This window comes from Dromaius novaehollandiae, chromosome 1 (assembly GCF_036370855.1).
Source record: "Dromaius novaehollandiae isolate bDroNov1 chromosome 1, bDroNov1.hap1, whole genome shotgun sequence".
Lineage (NCBI taxonomy): Eukaryota > Metazoa > Chordata > Aves > Casuariiformes > Dromaiidae > Dromaius > Dromaius novaehollandiae.
Genome location: NC_088098.1, coordinates 67,476,931 through 67,502,897, shown reverse-complemented (window position 1 = coordinate 67,502,897; position 25,967 = coordinate 67,476,931). Strand labels below are relative to the sequence as shown.

The following is a 25,967-nucleotide window of genomic DNA, read 5'->3' as shown; positions in this document are numbered from 1 at the left end:
AACCCATCACAACTATTAAGTAGTTTAAATAAACTTAGTTTCAAAGATTGCTGCCGTGTAGAGCTAACATTTTTTCTTGTTACAAAAGGATGCATGTGTGTGATTTTTTTTTTGTAATACACCCACTTGAAAAGTATTGAAAAATCTTCAACAAAGAGAATTTAAAAAAATTTATATAGATGTCTGGCAAAACCAGCATTTCATATTGTTCTTACAGTATTTTATACTTCTACTCCTGATGTGACTATATATAGTTTACAGCCTCATTTACTTTAATGTGCTACCTGAATAACATAATCATAGCAATAACTATGGTATAGGGTTGTAAGGTGCATGAACCGCTAATGCTTTCTGACGATTTAAATGACTTGTTCATAAAATGTTCTTTTAATAATAGTGGTAAAGCTTTTAGCACTAGATGTCAAAAATGCGAAGAATATTGGCTTTTTCAAGTGTTATTTCTTTTCTAGCTAAAGTGTGTTTTAACAATAAATAGCACCAAAAGCCAAGGTTATGTGGCTCTCGTATTTACGGCACGATACAAGTAGAAGATTCTTGCTGCGTATTCGAACAGCTTGACCTCTGTCTGCACAGTTATGTAACATTCCTAATGTGTTTACTATTTCTTTGTTTAGTTTAACAAGATGTTTCTTTTATCAAGAAAGGTCAGTATAACCTGCATAAAACCAACATCACAATAGGTGCAATATTAGGCTGTCACTGTTTTATAAAGCTCTCCCCAGCAAAAACTGTGACACTTTCATACTGTAAATTGGGCAGACTTGTACCATCAAAAAACAGTCTTTCAAAGGGAGGACTGCTGGGAAGTCAATCAAAAAACCAGACAACTGTTGAAAAATCACAGATAAAAAATGAAAGTGTGATTTTCTTTTCAGTTAAGCATCTTCAGGAATATTTTTCTTTCTGTATCTTCAGGTTATTTGGAGTTACAGGAAACTGTGCTGCCTGCAGTAAGCTCATACCTGCTTTTGAGATGGTGATGAGAGCTAAGGACAATGTTTATCACCTGGACTGTTTTGCATGTCAACTTTGTAATCAGAGGTAAGAGAATTTCTTGAGTTTGTTCCATAAGCTAAGTGCTCATTCGGCACTGGTGTGTGCATATATTTAAGTGAAGAGGAAAGAGTTACCTAGCAGAGGAAGCCCGAGATTGAGATTTGGATTCTCTATCTGGGACTGATACAGAACATCTTTTATGACCTTGGCCAAAACACTTAAAACTTTTTGTGCCTCAAATCCCTCATCAATAAAAAAGAATAATGTTACTTCCTGTCCTTCACAAGGCTGTGTGTCAAGTTCAATTAATTAATATTTATAAAGTACTCTGAGATCCTTTGCTGTAGAAGAGCACAGCAGTACATACCATTTGTCACTATTACATTAGTTTTATTTAAATTCTTCGGTTTTGTCCATAAATTTCTTCTAAAATACATATTGTTTCCTGCTGTTGACAGAGTTGTAATCACTTAAATTTAAAAGACGTTGCTTCCCACCACATTCTCTGGAGCAGCATTGGACTTCTTATACCCCATTTTTATTTCTACCTTCTAACTGTAGGTTAGACAAAAGGTTATAAACTTTCAAGGTTATAAACTTTCAAGGGCCCAAACCTGACATTCTGTTCTGAAGAGTCACCTATACGGCACAGCTGCAGAACAAAGGCCCAAAATTGTAAAATTGTAACAACTGAATTTTTCAGAGACAAATACAGCCAAACGTGCAGTAACTACACTCAGAGTGCATGGCCAAATCCTATCAGAGTTTTCACTGAAAGCTCCATTTCCATTTTTAGAATACAATCTCTGAGAGTCACTGGCAGCTTTGCCATTGACTTCTATGAGGTAGGAAATGAAAGAACCAATTATCTCCACTCCTTAATGTACCTATTACATTGTTTCAATTATTACATGATCCTATTTAGAGTTTTATAGTGTTCATTTTTTTCATTTTCAGGTGGGAAGAAACACACGAGATGTACATTTCTAGGGAAGTAACAAAAACTTAGTGAGATAATAGTCTAACACGCCAAAGTTAGATAGAGCTCTAAATAAGCTTTGCTAACTCACGTTGTCCTACAGTGTATTATTTTGTAACACTGTAGTCGTTTAAAAATCAAACATCCCTAAAGAACCATAAAATGTACAGCTGCTAATAAGTATAGCACACTACAATTACACTCTTAAAAAAAGCCAAATTGACCTTTTTCATTATGTTGCATGGGAAATTAAAATACCAGGCAAGTAATAACCGCTGCTTAAAGTATATAATAATGCAAAGTAATTATAGGTTCTAATGCTATTTAAAGTCCTATATCAATTTTGTCTTGCCACAGAACTAAAAAGCCGTACTCTGAGTAAGGCAGGCAGAGCTTCCCAGTAGAGCCCACTGAAGTAAGACACACACACACTCCAAGATTTCGTTTCTTAAACCCTTCACATCCCTGTTTCTGCAAACCACTCTTCTAGTATCACTATTAAAGTGCCTAATATATTTCTGTTGTTCGCTTCATTTATTACATGCCATAATGGGGCTGCATATCTTTAGTGTTGGTTATGCACAATTAGCACTTAGTTATTGTCTTGTCACTTCAGCCCATACAAGACAAACTTCTTTAATGTAAGAAGTCAGCTAATCTTCATCAGTCAAGCAAAGCAGACAATGTTTGTTACCCTGAGTACAAAAGATTTTCCTCATAGTTAGTATTCTTGGATGTGAGGAAATGAACTTCTTTTCTCTTCCCCAAAAAAACTAAGCTGTTGAGATCATTTTTAATATTCCTCTTTTGCCGTAACAAGTGTGAACTAATGTACAGTTCCTCTTTGCAGCTAATATACATCATATTTTGCCCTAGGGCCACTGATTCCCACCGGAAAACTGCTGTTAGGTGCTTCTAAAGAGGAGCATTCCAGGGATATCTAATAATTATTAGCCTTGTCATTCCTCAGCCTTCAGTCTAGGCTCTTATTTGATTTTTGCCTTGCATATAGTTTGGACAAATGGTTGCTGAGATAGTCTTATGAGAGTCTTAGATTGGGAACACAGGAATTCATTTACCTGAAATACGATTTAGTTCATCTAGTCAGAAAAGTGAGTAGTACCAGAAGTTTCAGAGAGATTCAGGAATTGTCAAAAGTGGCCCTAGTCCTGATTATATTGCAATAGCTCTCAAGGAACCTAATAAAACAGGCTGCCTGTAGGGTATGTTTCTTCCTCACAATTTGGGGCTAGCAGCATTCTGAAGAATTAGTTTTGTGTTTTTTCATAAGAAATCCTATTTCGTGGATGCTCCAGCTTAGTTCTTCTGTGGTTCTTATGGCAAAGCATTCCACTGACTGTCCATTCGCTCATTAATAAATGGTTTTAAATCTTTTGGTTTTCATTACTTATATAATTGCAAAAAATAGAAATACTGGACAGCTGACCCCATGCACCTGATTATTTTTTATATTTCTACTGTGAAATCTCTTTCCTTTTAAACTGAATAATCTTGTCAGTCACCACACCATTAACAATTTCATTGCCCTTGTCAGGATCCTCTGTTCTTCCTCTACTTGAGATAGGGTAATCAAAACCAAACAGCAGATTCCAGGTGAGGATGAGTTTGTAAGATAACCGTTTAATTTTGTTTCTTTATTCCATGCTTCCCTTTGTATGCAAAATAATGTTCTTGAATTGACTTTGAAGTCTGCTCTTCACTTTCACTCCAGTCACTATCCCTAATGTGGCATGCTCAAAGATAAATATTTTTATTTACAAACACATCAGCAATATCCACAAATCACCAATAGAGCTAGCAGAACTCACCAGTTATTGCAAGACATGTATATTTGACCCTGTTCCCTACCTTCACCTTCTCTTCCTCAATTAAATTTTAAATTCTTTGTGACATTCTTTCCACTGAGAGAACTTCAATGTATCGGGGGTGTTACTGTAAAGCATACAATTGTTATTGTCTACCATTTCATTTTTCCTAACAGAAGATATGCAACGTTCATGAGGAGACTAAATTGTTTCTTCAGTTTGCATTACTTTGCATTGGCCAACAGTGAATTTCTTCTGACATGATGCGCCTGGTTGTTTGGAATTCCTCCTGATGCCTTCTGCCTTCCAAACTTGCTAATAATTATATTAACTCACATCACATTGATCCTTGGGGCAACCAGCTCTTTATGCTTACTATCATATGACCCTCATATTTTTGCCCTTTAAACAGTTGGTCCTGGCCTGGCGAGAGAGGAGCCTGCCTGTTGCCAGTGCTTTTCATGAAAAATTCAATGATTTTTCTGCTTTTATGTACAGCTTCAGTTTGCTTTATTGTTTTTGAGTACGTACTACTCAACATCTGCATCAGGGCTCAGTGTGGATGGTAGTTAGACCACTTTGATTTTAGGGGACTTTTGTTCAGGCTATAAACTTCTCCCCTGAACTAACATTTAAGGTATCTCCCCCTTTTTATTGGCCTCCAGAAGGCTAGATTTTCAAAGTTAGAAAACCTGGTTGCCTCATATGTCTCTCATAATGTATGCTAGAAACATAGGACTGGAAAGGATCTCTTGAGCCACTCAGTGTAGTCCCCTGGTGTCAAATAAGCACTGTGTCGTATTTTCCCTTTCATAAAGCTATTACATCTCTAGAATCTAATTGCTCCATCCAGCCATTTTTTTGCCATATACTTTCCTTTTGTTCTTGCTACTGGTGTGTAAAGCCATAGAGATTTTGTGAATATTAAGCTCTACTCCTAGTTTAAAGGTTTTAGCTTCCCCTTATCTTTCATGTCTCTGTACAGTTTCCTCCTAATTTGAAGAGTTTTTCCATCTCCTCAATACCCACAGAGCTTAGTGACAGTCATCTTAGTGGTCTGAATGCTCCCCTTTCCATTCTGTATTAAACTTCTCAGAAGCACTTCACCTCACTTTGGCAGTACCCTCAATGTAGGTTGATTTCTGTAGAAAATTTAAAGGAAAAATGGAAACCACTGGAAAATAAACTTGTAAACAGACATTGCCTTTCACACTTTGTCAGGTTGCATGTGTGTGACTAGCAAAATGGAGTGGAAAATCTTGCAAGTAGGCTCAGCTGTATCTTTGCTTGACACTTTTGACTACGGTGATGATCTCAGTCTGCCTTCGGCTTTCCCACTTTCCTGAGTTTCCGTGTCCTTCCTTTCACTCTCTGTCGGCTATTTTAGCAGCTTGTTCCATACTTCTGCAATAATTTCTGTCTATATCCTGAAGTCAGCCTGGGGTGTGGTTTAAAACCCCACATCTGCTGTCACTGAAGGGTGGTTAAATCAATTCTTCTATCCTTCCATTTCTGTCTTGGAAACAGCCTTTATTTTACTGGGCACTAGATTGAGAATGGTTACACGGCCATTCAAATCACTGTCCTCATGTAGCTGTAAACACTTACATCTTGTATAAACTGCAGAATGCCCACACAATGCTGGCTTTGTTCGCTATCAAGCAGGGGATTTTGTGGAATGTAACGTTAGGGGCATACTTGTTTCAAACACTAGCATTAGATTTTTGTGTGTATGCTCCTTTTATAAATTTTTAAGACCTTTATTTTCATTGAACATCTCTAAATTTAGAATAAAAATAAATACATTTTCCATACCAGCTTTCATAAAAATAATAATGGAAAAGCACACCAAGTTGAGATTTTTCATCTTAAGCTGAACTGGCTTACCATTTACTTAGGATTCTGTGCATTTAATTCATCTTAGTGATGAAAATGTAGAAACCTAGTCACAGCTTAGACTATCCAGCCTTTGATAATAAATGGACCTTTTGACACAACCCTAAAATTAGTAAAATACAGGTGTGGACAGATGAGCTGTGAAGTAAAAGAGTGGCTTTGTTCTCTTGGTAATGCATGTAGATTAGCATTAATTTGAGTTATACTGGAAACTCAACTGAAAAAAAAGGAAGGGAGAAAAGCAGAGGACAAATTACATCACTGAGTGCAAAAAAAACCCAGAGAGGACAGGTGGGGAGGGGTAAGTCTGTGCTTTCTTTATACTAGAGGAAATCAATTAAATGCATCCATATTTTGTTTATGCCTTTCTGCAACAACAAAGCTCTGACATTACCAAAGGAGGCACTTCACACACAGCAATCTTTGTTCACAACAATATTTCTCTCACTTTCTTAAGAAGTCTTCAGTACTTTGACATGCATCCTGTATGTCAGAAATGACAGACAGCAGAAAGATCTCCTTAAATCTCTGCTCTGAACAAAGAAGTAGCTATTTCTCAAAATGGAAATTTTATACTACTTGTGATTAGTCTAGGCACACCTTCCCCTTCCAAACAAGATGATTACAGAGGTCATTTTGTAATATAAATGGCCTTCCTTTTGCCATTTTAAAATATGACCGGAGTTCTGGGATATAGGTTAATTATAATGGTCATTCTACTAATGTCACAGTCATGTCAAAAGTAGTACTATCAATTTATGGTGGTAAGTCCAATCTGGCATGTTAATGCAGCCTATTGTATATTTTTTCCTCTTCATCTTGCATGCCTATTAAATAAATTAAACTGGGTGAGGGTTTTAGGGAAGAAAAGGCTGAAGACTACTATCTGTCTGCTAGAAAAGTAATAGTCTTGCCTCATTATATACTCCTAAGTCAATTGCCATTTTAATATGGGAACGCTTTGCTTTTTCACCAAAGATCAATATTCATCTCAATATCCTCCTTGACTCTATTTGATATACGTGCCCAATTGTGCCCTGATTTACACCCAATGTCAATTCCATTAAAAAACACTCTTGCAGGGGGTGGAAGGGTAGGCTTGAATTTCCCCTTCTGCTTTAAACCTGATCTAGCCAATCCTTAAGTGTGCAAAACCAGATCAAAGAAGTTGGAAAATTTACCATTTTGACTTTAGAAGAGGCTAAGTCTGCTTTTGAGAGTCAGATAAGGTCAAAAGCATAGCACCGGCTGGACAGAATTTGTCGCATTTCATCCGTCTAGCTGCCCTCTCTCGTTGTGCTTGGGAGCGAGTGTGCTCCGTTTAAAGTCTTTTGTCACCTGCTGCTTACCTCTTTGTCACCTAATGAATGCATAATTCACACCTTTAATAGTCAGGGGCACATGCAAGCCTCACCTTCTTCAATCTTTGCCAATGTGTTTCAGTCACTGAACTTACACAATATGAAAACAGTCACAGAATCTGGACCATAAGTATCACACAGGTAACAGGTTTCCTCCAAGACACGGATGATCCCCCCACCCCCGCAGCGTGCAGACGTAGCTGCAGATGAGCACGGAGGGTGTCTTGCCATGCAGAGAGACGGCCACCCGACAGGTTATCGCACAGCCAAGCATGTCTAGACAGACCACCGGCAGCCTCTCCACCAGACGGCTGTACGGTTGGAAGGTAAATGATTTGTGGGACTGTGTATGTTTACAGCCACTCATGCGTAGAGCTGTCAAACGCCACATAGGCATAGGTAGAGCATTTCTGGCGCAACATATTAACATAACAAAAGCAAAACACATTGACACTTTTTATTGGGAAAGGCATCCTGGCACCCTTCTGTAGGCGGTGTAGTTTAATTCAAACTGTGGTGCTTCTCTGAGGGCTGAAGAACAAAATCCTTCAGCCAGGATTTTGATACAAGCAGTACTGTAGGCATCCCTATGTGAAAGCATTGTGCAAGTGAAGTGCACTTTAGCAACGTATTTTTCATTTGCAATTTATACAAATTATTATGCTAAGCTCTATATTACACTGGATCACAAAGAAATATGTAGCCAAATAGCATTCACAATTCTGAGTTTGTGCTTTTTGCTGGGTGAGCAGATGTGCTCATGTGTCCCACTGATGCCCGACCACAGGGACAGCCAGCTCGCTGAGTAGTGACCTTCTCATGTGGTGGGCACTGCTGGCCAGACGTCACAGGTTCAATCCCCATCAGTAACTGTTAAGCTAGCTGTAATGGAGTGACTGATTCGTGACAATGGCCAATTTCTCTTGCTTTAGTCCATATCAATCAGTGTATTCATTTAAGAGAATCTAAGAAGGATTTTTTATTATTATTTTTATTCTAATATGATTTCTTTGGGAAAAACACTTTTATGTGCTAGCACTAGTTAAGACTCCTGTACCCAATCTGGCAAAAACACACCAATTTTAGTCAGTATTGCTGTTGATGGACAAGGATACAAAAGAGGAAAACTGGAGAAATCCCTGAAGAACTTGTTTATTTCAAGAATTCCTCACTTCAACACATTTACATAAAATACTTTTTGGTTGTTGGCAGCCTAATATACCTGGACTGGGGTGGGAGGGGGAGAAGGAACCTGTAAATTCTATAAAACAGTCTTGACCATAAATAACTTAAAGACTTCAGGATCATTCCATAATCTCTATTTTCAATCATCATCAGCAGCAGGCATTAATCCTACAGAAAAAAAGTCCACAAATAAACAAACCAATTTTCCTTTAAGAGCAAAGCTAATTCTTTTCAATCCACTTTTTTATTACACTATTTTCCCTCTATCTATTTAGCTAGCATAAGGATAAATTTCCAAAGCTACCCAGTTGGAAAATAAATGGGTTCGCTGTTTGTCTAGCATTCCAATCTTCACAAATGTAAATCAGTCCAACTGCTACTCATTTAAACCTCCAACTTCACAAAACATTAAAGGACTGCTTTCAATACACAATTTAATCTATGACAATTTGCCAAGATTTCTGCTTGAACGTCATTAGGAATTGACTATCTGATAAAGAGAGCCCACTATCAAAGGTCGCACAGGTCAGTTTGTGTAATTTGCGTAGCTTTACTGGGTCAACTACAGCAGACTCCACTATTTGAAGGTTAAATTGTTACAATTAAATACATATACAGCCATTCCCATAGCTACTCTGTTGTTAAATCTACCGTAAACACCACAAGCATTTATATCTGACCCTAATTGTGGCCAAGATGTCACCATTTGGAAATTATACAAAAAAGGACATTATAATCTGTTATGCATTAAACAATACTTCATGTAGGGAGATCCATAATTAGCTGGTAGAAACTGGTTTCATTTATTCACATCAGTGTTAAGGGGTTCATTTAGGTTACTTTCTTTCATTTTAATTGGAATAATGTGAGCAGTGCCTCCCAGTATATTTTATAGCTGGAGAGTTCACTGTAAACAAAGAAATGTAACCCTGCCAAAGCGATCACTAGGGAAACTATTTTTCTATACCCTGGGCCCTATTCACTTTTTGCCTAAATACCTTAAAGAACACGGGATTTGTCTGAAGGGAGGGAGTGTCAGCGACGAGCCTGCTCATATTCACGCACACTGCATAGCTGGGAAATGCTACTTAAGTTTGAAACCAGACAGTCAGGAGTGAAAACTTCAGATGGTTTTCCTGAGCATCAGAGAAAATCGAGTGAAATAACTCAGTAGCATTTCGTAGCAATCAGATCGTTCTGAAGTACATAATAGTCTAACGAGGTATGTATACTGATACCACGAGAGAGAAGGTAGTTACCTGAATGACTAAATTTGTAACCACTTCCTACAGGAAAAACTGTTCTCTCTGCGTACCTGCCTATGTGTCTCCAGATGCACACTACAGTATACATAAAGCTGTGTGTATGCTAGATAAGAATATTCTGATTCTCAGAATCACTGGATTAAATCAATCCTAGTAAAATATTCAGCTGGAACATAGCATGATACTCTTATAAATGTGTCTGTACAACGTAAATGTGATGTATCTCTAATGAGCATTCTACTGCATATGACCACTTTGTTTTCCTTCCGATTTGTGTGAAAGCACTAAATTTACTTTTCATTCAACTCGGTAGCCTTGGATATTTATTATGTTTTATCTATGTGATAGTGACCCGATCCAAGACTCCCACAGTCATCAGTGGGCTTTGAATGAAGCCTTTGCCTAGGAAAGCAAAAGCAGTTGCATGCACCGGATTTTATCGAAAGCATAGAGTTAACTCTGATACCAGAGCAACTCCTCTGCTGGGTTTTCATATACATACGTGTGTATGTGCTGCAACAGCAGAGGTGTGAGCTGTGTGGCTGGTACAACAGAATTGTGAACGCTTGTGCTACAGTTCTTAAATGTAAGATCATATCACATATTTCATTCTAAAACTGTTTTGCTTTGTTTTTTTGCCTTATTATTATAATTTCAGATTTTGCGTTGGAGACAAATTTTTCCTGAAGAACAACATGATTCTGTGCCAGACAGACTATGAGGAAGGTTTAATGAAAGAAGGTTATGCACCCCAGGTTCGCTGATCTGATGCCACATCATTAAGAATAGAAAGCACTATCTTCTTTTATCTTTTTTGCTCAACATGTATATAAGAAATGACACAGGAACCTACTGAATAGCGTAGATATAGGGAGACAGGATGGTTGCGTGAAATAAAAGGCGGACTGCATCTGTATGTAGTGAAAATTGCTCCAGTTCAGAGTTGAATGTTAATTAAAAAGGTACTGTACATACAGCTGGATTCTTTTTGCTTGCTATTGGGGTTTTTGGTTTGTTTGTTTGTTTTTTGTTTCTTTTTGTGTCATTTGGCATGAGATGTTTATTTTGGACTACTGTATATAATGTATTGTAATATCTGAAGCACAAATGTAATACAGTTTTATTGTGTTACCATTTGTGTTCCTGTTTGCTTCTTTGTATTGTTGCATTTAGTACAATCAGTGTCTAAACTTACTGTATATTTATGCTTTCTGTAACTACCAGCTATTTTAAATGAGCTGTATCTTTCTAGTAAAAAGAATTAAAGAGCAAATCCCAACCATTATGCTACAGTTAGAGCTTAAGAATACTGTTTACATTAAAACTATTTAGAAAATTTATAACTCTAGCAGCACCTGCTGCTAATGATGCTATGGTTAAAGGTCTATCAGCACTTCTCTTATAAGCCTCTATTTTTCAGGGGTTAGGCATCTGCTGTTTAATTGAATAGAATTTCCTCAAAGAGCACTTTTATTTTACTACAAAATTTTGAATAACAAATCTGACTGGTTTGGGATATATTATAAAAGGTGCAAAAGTTAATGATATTGGGTGCTGCTTTTGTGCCCCTTAGGCATTCAAAATGCCTGGTTTGATTTTTAATTTAGCTGGAAACTAGGCCCTAATGCAAGCCAGTGCCTCTGCTTATCTTGTTTATATATATATATATATATATTTATATATATATATGTATATGTATATATATACACATATATATATGTGTGTGTGTGTTATTTTTCTGAGAGTGTTTAACTTGAGGGGAGAATGGAGGAGAGAGAACTTCTGCTTATATATGTTTTAAAAATTTCTTAGAATTTTGGGGGGGGGGGTTGTTTTTCTTTTCTTTTTCTGCAGTTGCAGCTTAACCCTAAAGTTTCCTGGGGCTATGTCCTAAATGGACTTTGGGGAAAAAAGTGAAACCAGAAGGTACTGTAAACAGCCCCCCTCCAAGGGTCTGTTTACATTAAGGAAATAACCCTGAGCTGACACTAGGAGAATGACTGCTCACTAAATACTCACCTCAGTGAACGCTAAAGATAATTTAAATGCTGATGTCAATGGGACATACCATTGAAATATCATTACAGAAAGTGAGAGCTACCACCCTCAACTATATAAGCATTCTGACGTCCATATTAATCCTACAGGTTTGTCCGATCAATGCTGGCAATTAAAATCCTTCTGACAAAGGGGGAGTCACTGTTGACAGCCACTGTTGGCAATCAAAGTTCATTTGTAGGAGACATGGATGTAGGTTTTTAAAGCTGTGAGACTACTGCATCAGCCAGATGTCCGTAAGTGCTCATACCCCTGACAAAGCTTACAGGTGTTTGGCAAAGGAAAGCAGGATGAATGTTTAAAAAGTTGCTAAATGCATATTTAATTCTTTGCCAGTATAATCTAGCTCACCAGGAAAACAGCCTGCATCGAAAAAACAAAAACCACAGACCCACTATATCCTGTGCTGTTCTGAAGTTGAGCACTTCATTTTATTTAGACTAAAAACCCTCACCTCTGCTCAACTGCGTTTAAAGTTCAGTGCTGTCCTTACCTGCTCTTCCTGTCCCACTATGCATTTTCACCATGTTTCTCTTGAGGATGGGGAAAGAAACTTTGTAATGCAGTGGGGTAATTCCTCTAGTGTGTGATTTTGTGTATACTGCACAGTGGATTGATTTAGAAATGGATAATTTAGGCTCTAATGACTATTGTTACAGTGTGGTTTTTTTATCTGGCTGTGAACCCTTTTAAAAATGAGCATGGCTCACAAAACTTGACTTCTACTGATTCAGGATCAGTAAGATCAGGCTGTTCTTGCTAGTTAGAAAAAATAGCCCCGCATGGCTTTTCAAATAAAATTTGGCCCTATCTTATGGACTAACTTCCTTCTGAGCCATGAGCACAAGCCTCTTTTCTGCTTCCTTCCACAGTCCCATAACGTCGTTGCGATAATAACGCAGCTGATGTCAGAGGTAACAGTACTTCTGGATTCTCTTCAACTGCAATAAATGTGTTGGCCCTCCCATGAAGATGAGGATGGCCAGAAGGGGAAAAAAAATCACATTTTCTTATTTTGATTCCAGTTTCAGTTTTCTCCTCCAACCTCTATTGTTTTTTTCAGTTAGAAGCTGGAAAGAGCTATTTCAGGTTTCCACTGGTAGACTGCAGACTGGATGGAGATCCCTGCTTCAGAAATAGGGCTGGGGAACAGGAAAGGAGGAACCTTGGTTCTGTCTTTGACTTGCTGGAAGCTTGGGCAAGTCACTTAACTTCTCTGTGCCTCAGTTGCCCCCGTCTGTCAAATGGGGCTAATACATACACTGCTTTTGTAAAGCATTTTCAGCTTATCAGAAAACCTAGAGCTATGCATGCAAGTATTACTGGTAGCATTAGGACATTCTGGGAAAAGGAGAGCATTAAAATGTGCAGCAGGTAGCTGCACATCTGAAGTAGGAATGCACCAAAACCAGCTAATCCTGTGAAAGTTCTTCCTGGGGATGAGGGCAACTGCGCGCTGTTAGTGTTGTAAACTCTGTAGCGCTCTCTCATTACCACGAAGTGCCACTGTTCAGCTCTGTACGGGGTGAATGAAGAGAGTGGAGTGGGAAAATAGTGGCTCATTATTATGTATAATGTTATTTGTATGTGCATGTGTGCGTTTTGTGATATATACTCAGAATGGGGAAGAGAAAGGTGGTTCTGGTATGGATAAAAAAAAAAAGTCTCACCATTCAACCAATCTTAATTGACGTAAGGGTAAAGAAATGGTGATATGCTTGTTTGAAGTGCCGCAATGTGATGGTATGGCATTGCTTTGAGCACTTTGGGCATATATATCTTATGCACGTACATATCTAAAATTAGTATGTACAGGATACAAAATAAAATTAGATTTGGGGTAGGTCAAAAATCAATTACACATTTTCCTGCATTTCTATGTTCCATCTTGCCTGGCTTTTAATATAATAACTGGGAGTTAAAATATGTTTAATGGAAACATTTACAACTCCCCCAAAGTAGAATACTGTAAGGCAATATTAAAAAGAGGTTATCTTCTGCCAGCAGCTTTACTGAACTTTTCGGCTGAAGCCTAGAAGCCTAGACCATTTCTTTGGGTTCTTTTTAGTTATCTACCTTTGGTTTTCTTCTCCATCACCGTGTGTTTCAACATGCTCTGCCTGCATACAGCAAAAGATTACTCTAGTGACCATTTTTCTGTGTATGCTTATTTGCCAGACAAGAACGCTTCTGCCTGTATTGCCTATCTTTACGGTATTTCATCTCTATCTCTATGAATCTCTGAGTTTAGCCAGCCAAAACAAATTCATAAATCCATTATTCCTGAGCTGCTGTTTTTTAAGCCACCTGGTGAAGTACAAACTACCAAGCCTTGATTTTCAATTGTAGAAAGCTCCTCTACCTACCATAACCTGCTGTGTCTGTTATCTGCCAAAACTGGTGATAAATCAAGCCAGCCTGGATGCTGCAAAAGCAGTGACCAGGGCTAAAAGTTGATCTGTTTCAAAATTGCATTTCTATCTTGCTTAGCACGTTTTTCTGGTTTCTTTTATGCACACCCTCCGCCCTCTTCCTACCCTCCCAAAATGTTCAAATTTAAGCTCACAAAAAGTAAATAAAAAAAATTCACTCACCACCCCTCAAATGTTCCTAGTTGCATACATATAAAATGACTTTAGAGAAACAGATGGAAAAGTGGTCAGTGAGATGGGAGACTGTGGGGAAAAGAAACAAACAAACAGGGATTGGTAGGGTTTAGTCTGCATAAAGTACTTTAAAGGCTTTTTTCATCGTAATATACAGCAGCTTCTTATAATTTTCTCAGCGGTAGGTAGTTTACAGTCATCTGTACCTAGAACAAATCTTGTCAAAAAATGAAGGTCTGTAGTGATTGCTGGGTATAATTTCATACATTTAGCTGATTCTTCTGAAAGCTTCAACTGTGCTGCTGTTGTCAGACTAAATTATCAATTTAGCCATTTGCTGTTTAATGAATAAAAACTCCTATGGCATTGGAGATGTTGTGGTTTCAATAAAGCAAAAGCTTTAACAACTCAAACTACAGAAAGCTAAGTGTGTACTGTATATAAGAATAGTGTTTTTATTCTTTTAAATACCACTTTAAATAAAAAAGCCAATTACATATTCACTTAATACATTTCTCCTACTTCAGCCCAATGATGCAGACCAAACCTGTTTACTGTTCACTTCAGTACTTTGCAAAAGGAAACCAAAATACAATATGTGCAAGGTAATAGGCCATTAGCACAAACATGCTCCCAGTAAAAATCTTTTGTGTAGGTACCCTTTCTAGGAGCTGCCAATTGTGGGTGATAGAAGTATTATAAAGGAAGTGATTTTAATACTATTTAAGGCAATAAAAGCTGAAGAATATCTGCTTAAAGCCTTAAAGTAAGGGTTGCATGTATCTAATACCTTTTAAAACACCCTTCTGCTGATTTATATTCATCCCGAACCTGCTAATAATGAGTATACATAAGCAAATACCATCTTCCACCTATTCAGCATGTCATTGGTATGAAAGCCCAAGAAAATATCTCACGTAATCAGTGTGTTCAGAGAGTTATCTAGCACAAATTACTCATTAACTCAATAGCACATAATAAAAAAGAACATCAATTAATTAATGAGTCACCCTCAGATCACTTTGATTACAACACAGCTCTGTTGAAACAGCAGTTATAAATGGAGCTGCCTCTCTTTATTCATTGTTTGCAATTGGCCCATTATTTTGCAGAGACCAGTGTCATATTTAACACATGCCTGCAGGTAATTGTGTGATTAGTTTCATAAATGAAGATGCAGAGGGTGCACACAGTGTCTTGCTTTACAGTCAAGCCTGAAGACGCAGGGAGCCGCAGTACCTCCTATAATCCGCCTTGCTTGCAAACCTCTGCAGCATGTAAGAGGTCAGGCTGCCTCCGAGTTGCAAGTTCCTTGTGACAGGTCAACACTCAGAACTATTATTACTGACCTTTCCTTTAATCTAAAGACCACAAAGATCTGTGCAATACCTTTGATTTAGGCCTCCCAATGTGCCGTGTAGCCAGTATTACCATTATTTTGCAGGCAAGAACAGAGAGGCACAGAGGTTAAGCAGGCTGCCTAAGATCACACGGCACGTCAGTAGTCCTCACGCCCCACCGGTAGCGTGACTTGCAAGGCCACTCGCACCCACCTGCTCCAGGGCCTTTGCGAGACAGGCTCCAGCACTACCCTCCAAGCAACGCAAGCAAACTCCTCCTCGACGCTCGGAGATGAACTCGGGGAATAGGACAGGCAACATTCGAAGCTTAATTCTGGTGAACTGCTTGTGGTGAAAATGGGTAGGGGAGGCAAGTGATTAGGCTGCCTTTTTTTTTTAAAAAAAAAAAAAAAGCTTCTCACTTGAAGCTTTTGAGAGGAAAGATTAATAAAAGAGCACAAAGTCACCACCTAAAGTTCCTAAACTATCTTGGTTAAATGCCATTCCAATAAGCTTATAGTGTAATTATAACAGTTCCCTTAGGTAAGTAAGAAACATCTGTTAGTAACACATAGCAGGTGTTAGCAATTACACATACTGATTTTTTTAAAGTGTTTTTAATTAAAAAGAATTCTGTTTTCTGAAAAGGAAAGCACGGTAAGTCCAAACAAGCTTTTGTTTGTGTGGCTCTAGATCATGTAATGTGCAAAATGATAAAGGTAAAATCAACTTAAATTAGCAAGGGTTTGAACATTTGACTCCAGATTATTGCAATCAAAACCAAATTGGGATTCACTGCATTATTGTAAAGCAGCTAACATTGGTATTCTAAGGCTCATCTAATGTATGAAATCCATACAGTTCAAGTAATCACTGGATACATCTGAGTGTTTGAACCTGGTAAGATTGCTGCTGTTAAGCAAAATATGATAAGTACTGTAAGAAAGGAGTGAACTTCAAGAAATTCTGTATAACATTTTCTTCACATTGCCTTTGTCCCACTACTGGGAAACAGTTTCTAGATTATGTTAGAGCAAAATCAAATGATGTTGTCAAATTACTTTAAAAAACTAGCCAAGAGCAATTTACACTTAACAATGTGATATGCTGTGCCATTGAGAAATAACAAGAAAGAGTCACATTAGAAAGCCAACCTTTTAGAGGTGTTTTTTGATAAAAATTAAAAGATAATGAGGCAACAAATTTGTTTCTCTGTCCTGCCACTGTCTCTCCATAGATGCCAAGATGAGGATATCAGGCATATCAGGATTTAAATCTCATCATAAACCTTTACTTTCCTTTTATATAAACTATATAAACAGACTGGTTGGCCAGGAAAAAAACAGTATGCACCAACATTAGTACAATCTATGGATCTGTCTTTGTATCCAGCTGGGATCCAGGTTGTGCTTGTTTGTCATATATGACTCGGTGGTGCCTTTCACAAAAGTATCACTAAATTCCAATGCAGAGAAGTACTCTTCCTACCTGCAGTTCTACAGCAATGTAAATGAGATTATTTGTCTTTATGTTCTTCCCAACAGTGTGCTTTTTGTCAGGAGACACATATATAAAATAATGGGTATGAAAAACTCTATCAGTAGACTGTTATAGTAAAGAAAAAATGCTTACATATTTTATTCACATAATTGAATTTTCAGGTCTTGAAAGGAAGACCGGATTTTTTAACATTTTTCTACTTTCTAAACGCTGGGTTTACATTCTATATTAAGTGTAAGTATTTCTCAGCATCTTTATCTCCTATTCATAATGTACACCCTTTGTTTATGCTGTTCTTGATATTGAGATACTTAAAATTTCTATCAGTTGGATCCAACCAACACATTGCTGATATTATAACCAGCTTTCAGGATGAACGGAATAAGCAAAATAGTATAGACTTTGAAGTTTTTACTATTGTATTAGTAAGAACTTAAAAATACTTAATACACAGTTTTATAAGGCATTCAAAACTGTAGCATAATATCCAGGTGTCCAAACCTGATGCCTTACAGTTAACCAAGCATGTGAGCTGTGTACGATTATAATGTAGCAATAGTTATAAAAGTATTCTGATTTTCTTTGTCTAAATTGAAACAGAGCATTTTAGTACTCATTGTAGAAAATGCCTTTTTGGAGTGCAGTAGTCTTATGACAATGAATACATATTCATTAAAAAGAAAAGAGAAGATGAAGCAAGGTGGATCAGTGTTAATAAATGCATAACTAGCTAATGTCTCAAATTTAGAATGACAGGTTCACATTTGGTCCTACAGTCTCTCAATCATCATGTAAGTGATGAAATATCACTTACCACTAAAGCTGTAGCAGTAAGGATGCTTTCTGCTTTAGCTCCTCATTCCACATTATTTTGGGGGCATTACATCAGGCCTTTTCACTCTCTTCACTTCTTACATTGCTCCAAACCCCACTGTAAAATAGCAGTTCTTCAACTGCAGGATGACCCAGCTGAAGTCAGGGCAGCCTACAGATAGTTGAACTTTGTTGCCGTAAGCAAACTGATGAATTTCCAGCCTAAAGCCCTTCATATAAATTATTACTGAGTGCTGGCAGACATGGGCAATGAATTTAATATTAAAGACTCATACAATAAAAGATAGAAACAGACTTTGGAAGAGGAAATGGAAGCTGGAACTCTTTCCTCCCAAGTGTCTACACCAAACACAAAGTTCCTTTATCCTCTTTCTCTTTCTCAGTGGCTTTGTGAAGCTTGAATTTTTTGTGTGGATGGCAAAGTTTCAACAAAAAGGCAAGGGAATTCCCTTTCTCCCCACCTGCTGGGACAGCCTGCAAGTAGCTGATCGTGACATCAGGTCTCTGCATTACAAGATGGGGGTTTATACTTTCTCAGACTGAGAAGGACAGAGAACCTGTGTCTCTCATATATGGAGCAAGTGTTCCCTCTACACAGATACAAGATAAAAAAGATCAAAAGAAAAAGCAGCTTAAGAAATTCCTCCTAAAAAAAGAATCATCTTTGCTGTGTTTTGCATGGCCAGCTGAAACATCTACCTGGAGGTAAGTTCCCAGGCTATGAAGCTGAAATGAAGATAGGAATGTAAGCTTGTGAAATGGGCAGGATACAAGCCACACATCTCTCTTCAAAGTCAAGGTTAGTAACATCTACTCACTAAGTGAAGGCACATCTTAACACTGCAGCCAAGCACTTGAAAGTTAGATATTGTGATAATACATTGTGATAATCAGTATGTCTATGTCACTGTTTGGATCTTTCTCTTTGTATCTTTCTGTACATTTAGAAAATACTTCTTAGGCCCTTTCTACATCCTGGAAGTAGTACAAAGATAAACACATTACTGCTTTTGAGATGCTACAATATTACTGATAGTGGGGGCCATAAGTTAACTTAGGACAGAGCATTGAAAACTTTCCATCAGAACAACTCAATAGCTCTACCATGCCAAGGCAATGATGTCTAAGTGATAAAACAGGCCTCCTAGGTATCACCTACCATCAACTTATGTGTGCTGGCTTATATTCTCCAGTCTATCTAAAGTCCATCTAATACACAAGTTATATATTTTAGTATCATCAGGTTACAGTGTCACGAGCTAGTGAAGCTTTCAGCAGTCTGCAGATCCCTTTAAAAAATCTGAAAATTTCTAATGAACACCCCATACACCTTTCCCTCCTTAAATGAGTGTACATGGTTTTGGAGTCTGAAAGTCATCTAGACAGAACTCTTGTTCTTGTCTGAAGTCATATTATATAGCATTGTGTTGCTGGCATTTACAGGGAAAGCCAAGCAACACAGAACTATCATAAAATTTCAGGGTTGCAGTCACCCTTGTCTTATCATGTAGTGTTGTAATAGGAAGTTTATAGAGAGGTTGGATTTTTAAGGACAGGCTGGGTATCAATTTGTTCCAAAGTTTTTATTGTGCTAATGAACTGTAACAGCTCTAATCTATTTTTAGATGGTGGCATTTCAAGTCTCTGTGCTCCTCAGTTCAAAATCCATAATGTGGAGATAATACCACTTTTCTACCTCACAGGATTTACGAGGGTAGTAATTGTGGGATTTCGCAACAGAACCAGCTAAGCATATAAAATACCTAAACAGGATAACGACAATATATACAAAATCTAGCTTAGGAATTCTCTAAAGCACTAACTGCGGGATACTAGACAAGCACTGCCTTTCCTTTTTCTTATTACATTTCCAAACCACCTTTTAATAGCCCCCATCAAAGACAGGCACTTGGCTAGATGAGAACTTTGGTCTGACCCAGAATGGCCATCTCAGATTAAATTCTTCCCCAAGGAACTAGAAGGACTAATATGGTGCAAAAGAATGAGAGGCAAGGAAAACAATTAAAATCTATACAATTTATTTTCACACTTGCAACTGTTCTTTTACAAAGTGTACGGCAATTATCCTTGCCTGCTTCTCAAGCCATTATTAATTGGTTGATTACACAAAGCAGAGGCAGATGACATGAGATCTGAAAGATCTGAAAGGGAGAGTGAAAAAGATCCTTGAGGCTAAATTCACAGAAGAAAATGTTGCATCTGTCATTTAAAAGGACGATACCTTCAAACCTACAACTGCTGTGCTTTCTTATGCTCCCTGGAAAAAGGAAAACCAAACAGAATTGTAGGTGTATGAGCCCGCATGACATCCTCAGTGTTCTCTGTGTCAGACCTACTAAGCACAAAGAGCATGGGAAAGAAACACATTTTGGCTCTGTTGGAGCATACACAGTAGCCAGCATAGCAAATCTTTCTCACTCGCCTGTTCTCTCATCCAGTTCTACCTTCCCCAAATGGACGATTTAGTCCTGTCCGATAGGCAGTACTGCCCATAGAAGCAACCTCTTCTTCTGTGTCCCTGAAAAACTGAAAGCCTGTTTCAACTTTTCCTCCTTTTTCTCCCAGTCCCAAGCTGGGAGATCTGAACATTGACATTTACCTTTTCTTTTGTTATTGTTCACAATTAGTTAGTTAATTCATTAGAGGGGATAGTCCAAAATTAAGTTAGAGAGATTTGATTTGAACACATCTCTGATCATACAGAAGGCCTATATAAATCAGATTCATTCTCACTAAAATCAAAAGAAGTGCTGTTAGTGACAGCAGCGGAGATAGCATTTTACCTCTGGGAAAAATAACAGATAGCAGGATGCAGCCCTCTGCCATTCTATATCAATTGTTTACCAAAGCCTGGGCTAATCTTTTTAGTGAGTCAAAGTATACAGCATGATACAGAAGGTCTCTGAATAACTCAATTGGAAGCTAGCTCAAGCCATGGCAAACTGACTTTCACTTAATACCTCAGCCAAAATTTGAATGTAGATTTTTAGAGCTGAAAACTCACTGTGATAAGTTATCGTGCCTCCTGATCTCTCTTAAAGACACTGAAAAATGGTCTTGCTCAAGGCTTCTCTCCTGCGTGTACATATTTTGCTCTCCAATTAGACTACAGTCCATTAGATATTACTAATCCACACACATCTGTGAACTGCAGCATAACCTACTTCTACAAGCAGAAAAGCAACTCAGCAAGAACTCACATACAAAAATGGAGCCCAGATTAGCACAAAAACATGAAATTTGACTTTTAGTAGTCTTAGAGCATCTTATGCTTTCAGTAAACAAGTTAGTGAAAGTAAGGACTTTGACAAACAAGCTCAGATTTTGCTGTAGCAGTTCCAGATTTTTGCTGTCCCAAGCAATCTCCTCTGCCTTTGTCCTGCAGTCCTATACCCCCAGGACACTGCAGCCAGCACATTAAATTAAGCCATCAGTAAAGGTGGGTTTACAGTAAGGCACTGCAGGATGAATGGGGCTACCGAAGTGCAGGCATGTACTTGCCCACCGCTGTGATATCTGACCTCTGTGGTAATGTGAGGTGGAGAGGAGAAGGTAGACTGCTGGGGAGAAAAGGGTAAAGTCCACTTCTAAGTCCAGTTGTGCTCATCTTCAGAGCCTACTTCGCATGCCTGATACAGATTCTCAGATGGGGTTTTGATTCTTTCAACCCATATAGGCACACTATCATAAGCACCTCCCATGATTTCATTCACGAGAATTGAAAAAGCTGGTAGACAGGGATTCTTTACTGGTGCAAATTCAGAGATTTGCAACTGTGCCATTTTTGACCTCTGGATATTCATGCAGACCCATTTGTCTGAAACTACACTTTTGCCCCTCTGCTTCCTTCTACGCTTTATCACCTTTCTTTATCACCCTGCCTGTCCAGGAACAGACGGTCCTAGGAAACCATAAGCCCACAATTCCGCCACTATGTAGTTAAAACACTTTGGCAATGCCAGCAGCTGTTTAAAATGTAAATGGACAGAAATCATTAGCACTCTAAACTTTTTATTTTAATGGAAGTTATACTAGCCTCAGGCATATTTACATCTGCAATTGCTTGCTCCTTCCACCGTTGTGCCCCATAGATCTGCTTGTTCCAGCTGACCCTAAGGAAGTAACCCTCAGAACATATCGAGATCATTCTCTGCTTTGTGCTGACACATTTTCAAATCACAGATTTAATGGTCATTATTTTCATACTTAAAAACTTAGACTTTGCAGTCCAGTTTTATATTTATTTCCTGATAGAAAAACAAGTCTTGTCTTGTACAAATTACCTAAGCTCCAACTAAATTAACTAAAGATTTTTTTTTGTTTTTCAGGCTTTAATATTTCTACTATATACTAGTAGTACTATGATTTACATATGCAGAAGATCCACACAAAACTGGGCCTTCTTTGTGCTATTCAGTCACCCTTAAGAAAGTTTGAGACACAAAGAGTTGACAAAACAATAAATATGGAAGAAAGGTGAAGGAGGAATCATCATCAAAGAGGTGAAATAGTTTTCTCAAAATCAAATAAGCCAATACCCATGAAAACCTAACTCTTGGAAATCCAATTTCACAGATTGTGGTCGAAGTCCTGCCTTTCCCATGGTCGGGGATTGTACAGAATTGTCCCTAAGTTATACAGGATCATCTCACATCTATCATTAAAGAAATAAATTCTCCAATAGTGGGATCATATACAATAATTATTTTCATAGCAAATCTTTAGTCCAGTATTGAAATCAGTTCTGCTCTCTACTCTGTCAAAAATCCAAGTCACACAAAAGTTCCTGACTGATTGTTTTATGCCTGCCTCAAAGGAGTCCGTTGTAGAGATGTTTCAACCTTGAAATCCCCTCTCCACTCTTTTTTTCCGGCTCTGCCTTGCTATCATATACGAGGCCTCACCTCTTGGTCAGAATTGTTCCAGCTAAAGAGGACGAGGGATGACTCTGCCCCTCAGGAGCCAGTTAAGAGCTTTTTTAACTGGAACATCTTGTAGTACATTTTTTTTTTAGCAATACCTCTGCATTATTGATTTTGGGTTTCATGTTACAATATAGAAAGGATATTTTTTAAATGCGAAAAAGATCATAATGTTTTTAGTTTGTTTTTCCTTTGCTAGAGGGGCTAAGTGCATGTTCACCTCTTGACTGCCTCATGTTACAATCTGTTATGTTGTTATTGAAGACTCAGAAGACATTCCCATTTGCATTTCCTTAATTAGGCTTAAACTTCTTGTTAAGTCAGAGAGAAAAGATTCCAATGAGTTTTAAAGACAGCAACTAGTGAGGCAAAAGTCTTAAACAGGGATTATTACATAGGTGACAGCAGACTCTCTGAAGAGATGTGTCCTGTGGGAAAGTAAGTAATGGTATAGTACCAGGAACTAGGTGCTACAGATCTGGGGAGTAGTGTCTTTCTATTGCAGAATGAAAAATCCTCCTGCTGCAACAACTCTGCCCTTTACACATATCTTCAAAGGAAATTATATTTGAATGCAATTGATTAATAGATAAGCCTTTTATGGAACTTGCACATCTTTCTTTTTAAGAGAAGCCAGTCACAGAGTCTGAGGATATGAACATTCAAATTTGCTTTATAATCAAATAACTGACTCTTATTGTGGCTACCATGAATTTGTTCATTTAGGCCACCAAGCAGCAAGGTATATAAACTCATAATTGACTTCAATATGCGAATAGTAACATTAACTGGAGTTTCACTGGTTTGATAACATAAAATTAATGTATAAATTGATATGACTGGCACAAACTGGAATATACAGAGCTGCCATACTGGATCAGCTTTCATGTCTACCTACTATTCTCCCCTTACTAGCTGCTATCGGATCCTGTATAACAGTCTTTCTCATATTGCAGGTCACAAGGAATCCAAAGAAGGTCATGAAGGATTAGAAGTATCTTACTTTAAAAAGTTTTTTAAATATAAGATTTTTAAATAATTATAAAAGTGAATTCTGAAAAGAAATAAAAGAACTTAAAGAAAAAATATCTAAGTTTATTGCTGGCAGTAGGTCAGTCCTCAGGGGTGGTGGAATGAAAAGTAGTTGTAATTACTAGCACCACATGTTTGTAGTCATGAGAGATAGTTAACTACCTTTAATCATGGCTCTCCTTCAGCTCCCTCAGGGTAAGGGAGCAAGCATTTACACCTGCAGCCAGTAATTACAGCTACTTTCCCTGCACTGCAGTGAAGGAACTGAGCTGCTGCTGGCAGTGAGAAGTCAGGGAAGATGGCAGGTGGAGAGCCTGTGTGCAGATGGCCAGGCCGAAAGATGGCTGCCTTGCAAAACTTTTATATACACCCCTGCAACTATATGAAAACTGTAGGTAGTCAAAAGTGAGATAATATATCCCTCGTCTTAAGCCTAAAGCTAAAGCTGTATTGTTTTGAAATCTTCTCAAATATTACATTTTAAATCTTGATATGCTAATTTCCATACAAAATGTTCTGTTTACAATATTTTGCTAAAGTCTTGCCCTAAGAGATCTCATCCCCTATACAATGTTTTATATTGTGTATTTTATTCAGAGACCTTTTCTAAAGGACATAAATATGTTAATATATTTATATTAAAAGATCCTGTGAAAATTAACATTTTTATAAATAATAAAAACAGCATTTCAATAAGATCTAATATTACATTTATGAAATTTTCAATTTAACTTTTTATCAATAAAATTAATATTTTTATTTTCCAACACCATTTCATTGTCATTGTATGGAAAATGCTATGTTTCTGTCAATCCTTTGTTTTAAATTTTTAAGTGCCCTGAAGTGAGGAAATGTCAATGTTAGTTGTAAAAAAGGGAAGTATATTTAAAGCTTTTCTCATACCGGTTGGCTGAAATATTTTCAACTCAAACTTCAGGCAGCGTGAGCTGAGGTTTTACCTTTGAATGGAGAGTATAATGGGAAGACTTTTGCCCAGAGAGGGAAACTTCTGGAAGCGATATGACTTAAAATGACCAGGAGGAAACAGCAAGAATGAACAGGACAGAAGACATTCTTGTAGAGTACAGAAATCCATTAGGAATACGTAGAATGTGTACGTATATATATTCATATACACATACATATATCACGTACATACACATGTACATTTTTATGTATATGTGTATATATCAGTAGTATCCATTGGTTTCATTTGCCCATGATCTAACTCATCCCTGCTCCGTGGCTCTCTGGTAGCTGGGGATATGCCGAGTCGGGGGAGCACACCAGGGCCTTGGCTGCTGCAGGTGGATTCCTGCCGCTGACAGAGCAGGTGGCAGCTTTCAGCAGTATCACCACTATGAAGGACAGTGGATTAAAAAGACCAGATGGAAATGCTGAGCACTACAACTTGCTTTTTACAAGCAAGGAATTGGTGGGTCAACAGGAAATCAGTGGGAACAACTGGGAGTTAAACCTGCCTCTCCTCCAACTCAGATCTGGGTTAGCTTAACGGGGCCGTGACCAGAACAGGGCATACACTGCACCTGGCACGTTTCTCCCAGACCTAAGACTTCCACAGCAGAGCTCTGACTTGCAAGACAAACATGTGAGATAGCACTCCTATACTCCTATCATATACTAGGTATGATATTTACATTTTATTGGCTAGACTGTCAGTCTCAGTCACAGACCCCAGGAGAGGGTTGTGTTGGTGCATTGCCTGGACAGAACCTAGGAGGCACACTACAGGCTGAAACGTTGCACCCTTTCCTGGGCAATCTGGGAAGACTCCCAAACTGCTATGGCTCAGCCCTTGGAATGGAATCCTTCCCGTGGAATTTACAGGTGTGCTGCGAATGCCATGATAGATGCTCTGTGCACACATGGTAGGAAGGAACAGACTGATTGTGCTGAACTTCTGAACAGGAGGAAAAGACTCCTTGTATTGTCTCCCTGAACCATCATACAGCATACAAGCTAACCCTTTCTGGCCCTGATAATGACAAAAAAATGAAGGTTTTTTTGATTATTATAAATGGGCTATTCAAAGTCACTGTGATGTATAATGGCTTAGCATCTTTCCATGAAAAGATTCTTTTCTATTGCATCCGACCTCCTTTTG

At 38.0% G+C, this 25,967-nt stretch overlaps 1 protein-coding gene across 5 annotated transcripts in view; it reads left to right on the top strand.

Moving 5' to 3' along the window:
• The window catches only part of LMO3 (LIM domain only 3), a 58,902-nt gene extending 48,242 nt beyond the window's left edge, over positions 1 to 10,660 (top strand). For 4 of the 5 annotated variants that reach the window (XM_026107817.2, XM_026107822.2, XM_026107819.2 and 1 more), the window contains 2 exons: positions 937 to 1,062; positions 10,188 to 10,660. In XM_026107817.2, the coding sequence (XP_025963602.1) occupies positions 937 to 1,062; positions 10,188 to 10,293 (232 nt within the window). In that variant the 3' untranslated portion in view covers positions 10,294 to 10,660. Of the gene's footprint in view, positions 1 to 936; positions 1,063 to 1,974; positions 7,406 to 10,187 lie in introns of all 5 variants that reach the window. The other variant, XR_003260372.2, reaches the window with a different exon arrangement.
• Positions 10,661 to 25,967: the final 15,307 nt, after the last annotated feature.